Source organism: Fukomys damarensis, unplaced genomic scaffold (assembly GCF_012274545.1).
Source record: "Fukomys damarensis isolate Sample0158 unplaced genomic scaffold, DMR_v1.0_HiC HiC_scaffold_25, whole genome shotgun sequence".
NCBI classification, from domain to species: domain Eukaryota; kingdom Metazoa; phylum Chordata; class Mammalia; order Rodentia; family Bathyergidae; genus Fukomys; species Fukomys damarensis.
In genome coordinates this window covers 24,236,662-24,247,278 of record NW_022900937.1, presented here as the reverse complement: position 1 = coordinate 24,247,278, position 10,617 = coordinate 24,236,662, and the positions used below count along the sequence as shown (strand labels likewise).

Below are 10,617 nucleotides of genomic sequence, written 5' to 3'. Positions count from 1 at the left end.
TGCTAAGTTGCCCAGGCTGGACTCAAACTGGTGATCCTCGTGCCTCTCACCCTCCCAGAATGCTGAGATTACAATCCTGTACTACCACACCCCCAGTGTTTTTTATTTTTTAATTTTTTAGATTTCTTTTTCTTTGGTTTTTTTGAGACAGGGTTTCACTATGTAGTTGAGATTGACCTGGAACTCACTATGTAGCCCAGGCTGGTCTGGAACTCACAGTGATCCTCCTGCCTCAGCCTCCTGAGTGCTGGGATTACAGGCATGCGTCACCAAGCCCAGCTTTTTTATTTTTATTGTTTGAGACAGGGTCTCACTATGTAGTCTGCTGACCTTGAATTTGTGGTCCTCTTAGCATCCTGAGTACTGGGATTAAAGCGTGTGTCACTATGGTTGGCTGTTTTTTTTTTTTTTTTTTTTTTTTTTTGGTATTGGGGATCAAACTTGGGTGTGCAAGTCAGGCAGAGGCACCACTGAGCTAAATCCCTGGCCCTATTTTTTTTAAGGCAGAGTCTTATTGTGTAACCCAGGTTGGGCTTGAACTTTGAACTTTGTTCTCCTGCCTCAGCCTCCTAAATGCTGGGATTACAGACATGTGCCCACAGCATCTGGCAATCTGGCTTTTTAAATTTTTTAAGCAGAAAGTTTTATAAATGAAACCTAGGCCTTTTGAGATATGATTGTGAAGAGTCTTACATAGACTTCAGGAATCTCCAGCTTTCTGTGTAGCTCTGGGCATTTTATTTCACATTTCTGAGCCTGTTTTGTTCTCTTTTCTTAAATAGATACGGGAGATCTGCTTCAGTTAACTATGTAAAATCCCCTATAATTACAAAATACCCAATATTAAGAGTAGTGATAATAGTATATTTACCCTCTCTTCCACATAAAATGATTTTTTCCAAATGGGAAAAGGAAGAAAAATGAAGATTGATGCCGGGTGTGGTGGTGCACGCCTGTAATCTCAGCACTTGGGAGGCTGAGGCAGGAGGATCACGGTGAGTTTGAGACCAGCTTGGGCTATGTAGTGAGTTCCAGGTCAGTCTCAACTACATAGTGAGACCCTGTCTCAAAACCAAAGAAAAGAAAAGAAAAATGAAGATTGGAAATAAAAAACTTTGAGATAGCGTAAGAATTCTAACACTCACTGGGTTAGGATATAGCCTAGTGGTAGAGCACTTAACCTTGCATGTGAATGATCATGGGTTCAATGTTTAGTATTACCAAAAAAAAAAAGAATTTGAATAATTAAAAGAAGGCAATGAAGCCACTTGCTGGTAACACATTTTCTCTTTTATGCTGTTAATACTTTTTGTACAACCCATTGGTTCATTGATTTATTTCTTCTTTTTTGTGTTACAGATCATTGGTGGTGGTGTCTGTTGCTGCTTCCTTGGCTGCTTTTTTCTGATGAAACTTATGCATGGGTGTATGTATGTGTGTATGTATGCATGCATGTGTGTGGGTGTTATATATGTGTATGCATTCATTCATGTGTATATACGTGTGTGTGTGTGTGTGTAAGTGGTGCTGGACATTGAACCCCAGGGCCTTGTGCGTACACTAAGAAAGTGTTCTGCCTCTAAACTATGCTCTCAGCCCCAGATAAAATTTAAAAGGTTATCTGATGATCTAAAAATGACTCACATTTGCAGTGGAAAGAGTAGCAGTTTGGCCCACATGGTGGTGCATGCTTGTAATTTTAGCTACTTGGGAGGCAGAAGAATTGCAAGTTCAAGGCCAGCCTGGACAACTTACTGAGAGCCTGTCTCAAAATGGAAATGAAAGGGCTGAAAATGTAGCTCACTGTGAAGCTGGGGAATCCTGGAGTCCATCATGTCCCAAGTGGTCTAGGTTTCACTTATAAAGCTTTTTGTTTTGACAAAAATCTCCCATGTCCCCCCCAAAATAATGACAATTTGTGACACTTGTGAGGTGGTGTACACCTGTAATCCCAGCTATTTAGGAGGTTGAGGCAGGAGGATTGGGAATATGGGGCCAGCCTGGGCAATTTAGTGAGAACCTGTCTAAAAAGAAAAGTTTAGCTCAGTGGTTCCATTTCCTGCTTCGCAAGTGCAAGGTCCCGACTTCGATCCCCTGTACCAAAAAAAAAAAAAAGAAAAAAGTGCTAGTACTTGAGAGTAGTGACATTTTGTACCATCTTTCTTATCTTATTTAAACAGACCTTGTGAACAAAGCTTCTCATTCCATTGTTTACCTCAGTGGTAGTTATTAATACTTAAAGACCTTTGAGCTTCACCAGCTGGGAGCTGCTGGCTTCTGGTGGTTGGAGACCAGAGATACTGCTGAATCTCCTCCAATGTCCAGCTTGGTTCTCTGGATGTCATTAGTGACAGGGTTGAGAAACCATGGTTTATCTCTGAATGACTTTGTAGTCAGAGGCAGTTACAAGTTCCTCTCAGTTTTTTGTTTGTTTGTTTGTTTGTTTTTTTGGTACCAGGGATCGAACTTGGGACCTTGCACTTGTGAGGCAGGTGATGGAACCACTGAGCTAAATCCCTGACCCACAAGTTCCTGTCTTTATGTTAAAGATAGGTCTTTGCTTAACATGTTTGGTATTTATTCAAATACCTATTCTCAGGAATGGGGATGCGGCTCAGTGGCAGAGCACTGGCATAGAGTGCACAGGGCCCTGGCTTTCATTCCCAGCACTACAGACCAAAACAAAACCAAAACTAGTGTCCCCAGGTAAGGGTTTTAGGCGTTGGCTTCACATACAGAAGAGCTGTAATCTATAACTAATTATTTTTTAGTGTAACGATCACGCAGTAGTTCTCTGTCTTTGCAGTGGATTTCAGAGATGGAGGGATTTTATGTGATGGGCAGATCCCTGTTATCCTACCCAGACACGATAATGTAGTGTTATTTCTGTTTTCCCATCCAGTCTCTATTCCTCTGTTAAGGGAGGTAATTATGTGCCAATCTCTTGTTTGTTTAGTGTTAATATCACCTGAATGGGAGGAGTCCTTACAAATCCTCAGAACTACACTTTGATCATTCATCCAGCTGTCATTCATCTGTGACTATGTTCCTGGTCTTTGTTCTGTGCTCTATCCTTAAGGAATTACCTTGTGTTTTTATCAATTCTTGAATATTAAGACACCTGCCAAGGAGGAGAAGCAATTTATTATATGCAGTGAGGCCAAGGACTCCTGCATCCTTCATGCACATTCTGAAGGTCTGAAATATGCTTTCAGAAGAATGAGGAGATTGTATTGAAATCATTTGTTTTTCACACAGCCCATGAAGCAGGTAGCACTGTTTTGCTTAGGGTGACTGTCTTTAAAATCTAGGGGTAATGGGGCATCTTAAACTGTGTGATATCCATGCCATCACCTCTCCATGATGAATTGATTATTATGCACTGTGACTGTAGACTCATAAAAATAAATATAAGAGGGCTGGGTATATAGCTTAGTGATTCTGCCTCCTGCTTTGCAAGCACAAGGACCTGAGTTTGATCCCTGGCACCAAAAAAAAAAAAAAAAAAAAAAAAAAAAAATGTAAGAAAGGATAGAGGGCTGTTGTTCAGAGCCTTTGGTAATTCAGTGATGAGAAGTATTAGGATGCTCTTATAAGTGCAGAGCTTTTTTTTTTGGTGTTCTCCACCTTCCTCTCACCACACAGTTTCATATAGGGTGTATCTGAATACAACACCTATACACAGGGGCATGGAAGCAGCTCTCACTTGGTGTTTCTGGTTTCAGCTGTTCCCAAGTTTCCCTGCAGAGCTGTGGCTACATTGTTTTATTGATCATTCCTGAGGTCTATAGGCTTATTATAAGTGTATCTGTGAAAAATGACATGCTTCAGTGGGGATTAGGAATTTGGGGTCCATCTAGATCTTTAGCTGTACATCTTAAGATATAAAGTCTGTTCTTTGCCTTTAGAAAAACTACTTGAGCTGGGGGTTGGCTTACTGATAGAATGCATGCTTGAGGCCCTGCGATTGATCCCTAGCACCACAACCTCCCCTTCCCACAAAAATCCCCAGAGGAGCATAGTGGTACATGGCTGAAATACCAGGAGGCTGAGGAAGATAACAAGTTTGAGTCTAACCAGTGCCACTTAGCAAGACCTTGTCTTAAAATAAAAAATAAAAAGGGGTTGGTTGGCAGTATAGCTCGATGTAAAAGTCCTGGGTTTAATCCTTAGTACTAAAATAAGCTAAAACAAACCAACATCCCCCCCAACCCAAACAACTAGTCTTTAATTGTACATATATAGTTTAATCTTTCAACTATTATGGTCAGTATAATGGGAAGCATATATGGCATACTTACCTCTCAACATGTGGGATGAGACTGCTACTTATTAAATTTTTACCTTGTCTTCATTTTGTCCATGCTTTTGTCTATATTTGAGATAGTTGTTTTGTTTTTTATTTGAGATATATTCTCACTTTGTAGTCCAGTCCGGCCTCAAGCTTGTGGCTATCCTCCTGCCTCAGCCTCCCGAGTGCTGGGATTACAGGCATGCACCACCATGCCTGGATAAAAGGAATTTATTTAAAAACTCTTTATCGCCAGGTGGCACGCCTGTAATCCCAGCACTCGGGAGGCTGAGGCAGGAGGATTGCTGTGAGTTTGAGACCAGCCTGGGCTACATAGTGAGTTCCAGGTCAGTCTCAACTACATAGTGAGACCCTGTCTCAAAAAACAAAAAACAAATAAACAAAAAAATAAATAAAAACTCTTTATCAAGTATGAAAAGTTGAGCTGTGTATGGTGGCACATTCCTATAATCCCCACACTCTAGAAGCCCAGATAGGAGGATCATTATGAATTCAAGGCCAGCCTGAACTATATAGCAAAACCCTATCTTCCCCCCAAAAGCTTTTCATTTTCTTTCTTTCTTTTTTTTTTTTGGACAGGGTCTCACTTTGTAGTTCATACTGGCCTTGAACTATGTAGTCCAGTCTGGCCTCTTCTGCCTCAGCCTCCCAAGAGCACTGTGATTTATAGGCATGCTCCACCACACCCGGTTTAAAAAAAAAAAGTTGAAGAAAAATTTTCAAACCAAAGAAAGGAATTTTTTTCTGTTCATTTTTATTTTTTGTAATTTCCAAATTTTCTTTCTCATAATCATAAAGAAAAGGTTACTGAAAAAAAGACCTGAAACATTGAGCATGATACATGACCACAATAAAAGTTTTATTTGGGAAAATGTCTGTTTGTCTGGAGAGACTAGCTCTTCTCTGCCTGGAGACTACCAGAAAAATAGTATTACTTATTTCTGGCTAGGTTGGAGACTTCCAAGTGATGTAATTAGCAAGATTAAAATATACATGGTTTTCCAGGGTACTTTTGCTTTCAGAAATAGCCCTTTCTAGATTAGGATTCTAAATGTTTTAGAGAAACCACTTGACATTTCTAGAACTGAATGACAAAATCTTTGTTTTCTTTTCTTTTTTGTCTTTAGCCACCTAAAGTAGCATTTTCTTTTTTAAGAAAAATTTATTGAAACTAATATCCATGCTCTTGTAAAATCACTGTCGTAATAAAGGCCGGTATACTGCTTGTTAGCAAGAAAGCATTTTCTTTCTTAGTTGACAGGCTGGGAAAGTGCCAGCCTTAGAAATGATTTTGCAAGAAAATCAGGAGAGGAAACTTGTATTTTGAATGAAACTTCTAGAACTATTTGAACTTGGCACCTGGTGAGAGCTCTTAATTTGTATCATATTGCCCTTTCAATGGTGTATTAATAAAAGCCCATGTCAAAATCTGTGGCACTGGGGTGTAGCTCAGTGGTAGAGTTCTTATTTTATATGCGTGAGGCCCTGAGTTCCATCTCTAGCACAAGGAAGAAAACAAAAAAAAAGGGCCAGGTAATAGCTCAGTGATGCTGCCACCTGCCTCGCAAGCGCAAAGATCTGAGTTCGATCCCTGGTACCAAAAAAAAAGTGGAGCTGGGCATTTAGCTCAGTGGTTCTGCCACCTGATTCATAAGCACAAGATTCTGAGTTTGAGCCCCGGTACCAATAAATAAATTTTAAAAAACAAACCAAAAACAAGAAAAACAAAGTGGAACAGAAAATAACAAGTGCTGTGTTGTGGGTGGGAATGCAAGATGGCACAGCAGTTGTGCAAATCAGATTTCTGGTGTCTCAAGATTAACCACAAACTACGATGTGAACTAGAAATTTGCTAAGTACATATCTAAAAAGCACTGGAAGCCAGTCCTGGAAGAGAAATTTGTACATCTGTGTCCATAACAGTGTTCTTCTCAGCCAGGGGCGAAGCAACCCAAGCATCCCTTGGCAGATGAACAGATCAAATGTGGTGTATGCATTCCCAGGGACATTAGACTTGAAGGGAATTAAATTGTAATGTGCTGCATCATAGCTGGGCCTTGAAAACATTATGCTTAGTCAGATAAGCCAGGCACAGGAGGGCACACGTAGGATTCCACTTACATGAGGACCTGGAATAGGCAAATTCATGCAGACAGGAAGTAGACACCCTGGTAGGTGAGAAAGAAGTGGTACTGTTCATAGGAGACAGAGATTTTGCTGGGAATGATGAAAAGTTTTGAGTGCAGATAGTGGTGATGTTTACACAACAGTGTGACTGTTATATTTTTAAAAAGTAAAAGTGATAAAGATTATGATAGATGTTACCACAGTGAAAAAAATTGCTAAATACTGTTTTAAGTGCTATGCGGATATTAATGTCTAAAATGAGCAATGCGGTTTGTGAGCTTAAGGAAAGGAGACACGTACGTTACTTTGGCTTGCTGCTGCTCTTGAGTTCAAAATCTTTTCAAGTACAGTTTCTTGGTATCTTATGTCAATAACTGTTATGTGAATTGTCATCTTTTTTTGTTTTATTTTCATTAGTATGTATTTATAGTACATAATGATTACATTTATTGTGGGGTATTAGTGTAGGTACATAATACAGCTTAATTCTTTTTCTGTCTTGTCATCTGTTTTTTGGGATTTTTTAAAAAAATTTTGAGACAGGGTCTTATTATAGGTCGCCAAGGTAGCCCAGGCTGACCTTGAACTCTCTGATCCTCCTGTCTCAGCCTCTCAAGCCTAGCTCTGTCATCTGTTTTGAACACCTGAATATATTTCCCCTTTGGGATCCAGTTGAAATCTACTGTATAAAATGGAGAATTTTCTTTGTAAGACAAAGCTCAGAATGTTCCCTTGCAAATGGACCTATATATAAAGCCATCTTCCTCCCCTCCCTTCAGTATAGGTCTGTGACACTTGAAATATTGTTAGTCAAGGACTGGGGCTCAAATATGGTTGCCAGAACAATGTCAGTATAACTTGTTGACACTGCATTTTTTGTTGTTGTTTTATTTTTCTTTTTTTTCGAGACAGAGTCTCACTATGTAGTTGAGACTGACCTGGAACTCACAGCGATCCTCCTGCCTCAGCCTCCCGAGTGCTGGGATTACAGGCATATGCCACCATGCCCGGCCTTATTTTTCTTTTTTTGAAACAGGGTCTCACTATGTAGCCCAGGTTGGCTTCAAACTCATGGAGATCCCCTGCCTCAGCCTCCCAAGTGATGAGATTACAGGCATACACCACCAGGCTTGGCTACACTGCAAATTTTTAAAGTCTTACTCAAACCTACTCCTGAACAGAGTGGAATTGAATTGGATCCTCCTGCCTCAAACTCCTAGATTACTGGGATTACAGACATGTGCCACCGCATTTGGCTAGTAATCTGTTAGTAATCTGTATTTTAGAAGCCTCCATGTGCATGCTTCAGTCTGGAAATCAGTGATCCAGGTAATACCCAGGTTACTGTTGTGTTGTTTAGGAGACCATGTAGAAGTGAGTTTGGACTTTCAGGCTTACTTCAAGAAGGGAAGCTCTGGATTTACAGATTCGATCTAGAGGCAAGGTATAATAAGCAAGTCTGATTTGGATATAACTCCAGGAATCATTTGTCCTGGACAGGAACTAAACAGGAGCAGTGAGGCAGAGTGTTCAGAGACTAGCATTTGTCCTGATTTCTCTCATCCAAAGAAATAGCAGAGCCTCTGTCCACTTAAGAAGTAGAAATGGACTGGGATGGTTCCATGGTCAAAAAGGAGCATTGGGACACCTGACTTGTGCCCAGATGCCACTCCCTGGGCACAGCCTTGCCTGGTGGAAGAAAGTGTTGAATGAAGCAGGACCTGGGCTATACAGACGCCGCCAGGGAAGCCAGCCAACTTTGACCAGTCTGCTCCATGGGGAAGCTTATGTTACTCCAATGTCAGTTGCCTTGAGAATCTGGACCTAGGAGTTGCCGGATTTTATTGTCTGGGTCCTGCCAAGGCGCTAGCCCAGTTCTAATTCGAATTCAAAATGGAGCACTGCAGTGAGGACATTCAGATTGCTGGCATCATTTCCAGCTCTGTTCTTTTTAGGATTGCAAATGGCCTTTTAGGTACAATAAACTGGACTGCCACTGTGTTGTGTTATAGGTTTGTTCCTGAGAGTTTCCCTGTATTTGGAAGTATTGATTCAGTGAGTTTAAAATGGCTGAGGTCTGAGAGCAGCCTCTAATGTGTCTGATATTGCCTAACTGCATTCTTCTGGCCAGTTAGCTGTGTGTGTTTTTTTATCATTCTTTTTTATTTGTGGAGTGCTGGGGTTTGAACGCAGGGCCTTGCTCGTGCTAAGCCAGCAAGCACTGTGTTGCTGAGTTACATCTCCAGCCCTTTTGATTTTATTTTGAGACAGTGTCTCACTAAATTGCCCAGAGTGGCCACAAGTTTGAGATTTTCCTGTCCCACTTCCTTGGGATTATGGATGTGTCCCACCGCACCCAGCTAGCCTTTTTTTTTTGTTTTGTTTGTTTGTTTTGTTTTTTGAGACAGGGTCTCACTATGTACTTGAGACTGGCCTGGAGCTCACTATGTAACCCAGGCTGGTCTCAAACTCCTCCTGCCTCAGCCTCCTAAGTGCTGAGGATTACAGATGTGCGCTGCCATGACCAGTTTAGCCTATTTTTTAAAACAATTTTTGTGGAGGTGCCTACTGGGGATTGAACTCAGGGTCTTTGCACTGAGTTACATTGCCAGCCACCCTCACCCCCACCCCATGCTACTCTTTCCTCTATTTATTTATTTATTTATTTTTTTGGTATGGGGATCGAACCTCAGGACCCTGCACTTGCTAGACAGGTGTGGTGCCACTGAGCTAAGTCCCTGGCCCATTATTTTTGTTTTTTGAGACACGGTCTGCTAAGTCGTTCAGGATGACCTTGAAGTCACAATAATCTGCCTGGTTCCCTCCCCTGGCTCCTCCCCTTGCCTTTAAAAAAAGTTTTGAGAGTTCTTGCTAAATTCTTGATTTGCCAAGGCTGGGCTGGAACTTGTGCTCCTCCTCCATCAGCCTTCCAGAGTGCTGGGATCGCAGGCCTGAGTATCATCTAACCCGTTGTTCCACCTAGTTTCAATCTTTTGGATCCATGTTCTATTTTACCGTAGAGATATTCTCTTAGCTAAAGCAACTTTATATGGTCAGCATGACACAGTACATTTACTTGAGGTTTTGAGACAAATTCTGATTTGTCAGTGACTCTGTTAGTGCTTAGCATTCAGAAATGAAGAAAGTATTCTAGATCTGTCAGGCCTGTTTTGGTCACTGTTTCTGTAGTATGCTCCTTGCCATCCTAGATAATAGGACAGGGACAGGGATGGATGCAGAGTAAGTCAGCAGAGAACATGGGCTTTAGTCAGCTAGGCTTTGGAGTCTGGTACCATCATAAGCATTGTGATCCTGAAAGGTCCTTAACTTCTCTGGACCTCTGTTTTCTCACATTTAAAATGTCTTGAAGCTTGCAAGTGTACCTTTTGGGAAGACTGAATAAATGTGAATGTAAGTTGGTTGGGGTGACGATACAGGAGAGCTATAATCCCACTCTGCTAGATGTCAAGTGTGTCAAGTTCATATTTCTCAAAATCGAATCATGAATTCAAAAGAATGGTGGAGGTTAAGAGTGGGAAAGATGTATAGAGATATTGGACACACTCAAGAGGGGATTGTGAATGCTCAAAGGAATGAGGCACACACATTTGGGCTCTGGGGATCTTTTATGTGTTTTGGGAGATGGAAGTCTGTAGAATTGAATAATCTATAGTCTTGGTCTTTAGTCTTAGTTTCAGAAGTCTCAGTCTTGGTGGGTGAAAGAGGATGGTTCACCCCTAGTGAGAACTTTTCTAAGGGAAATCTCAAAAGAGTAATACCGATTAACAGTATAATCTCAAATTTCCATTCATCACTTAGGGAAATATGTAAATCTGGCCATTGTGACTTTAATCTTGAAGTCTTGCCTTTTTTTTTTTTTTTAATACCAGCGATTGAACTCCAGTCCTTGCACTTGAGAGGCAGGCGGCAGAACCACTGAGCTAAATCCTTGTCCCTTTTTTTTTTTTTTGAGACAGGGTCTCATCATGTAGTTCAGGCTGGCCTTGAACTCACTATATAGTCCAGGCTGACCTGGAACTCATTATAATCCTTCTGCCTCAGCCTCTTGAGTGCTGGGACTACAGGTGTGCTGCACCATCATGAGCCTTTAGGTCTTGCCTTCTTCAGCTGCACCTCCAACCATGTTTTTTTTTTTTTTTTTTTTTTCTTTTTATTTG

General features: G+C 41.1%; 1 protein-coding gene across 1 annotated transcript in view; it reads left to right on the top strand.

Annotated features, from left to right (window-relative positions):
• The first annotated feature begins 1,385 nt into the window (after positions 1-1,385).
• The window catches only part of Ptpn9 (protein tyrosine phosphatase non-receptor type 9), a 63,646-nt gene continuing 54,414 nt past the window's right edge, over positions 1,386-10,617 (top strand). Inside the window, exon 1 of the mRNA XM_010626399.3 lies at positions 1,386-1,426. Within this exon, the coding sequence (XP_010624701.1) occupies positions 1,421-1,426 (6 nt within the window). The 5' untranslated portion in view covers positions 1,386-1,420. The remainder of the gene's footprint in view (positions 1,427-10,617) is intronic.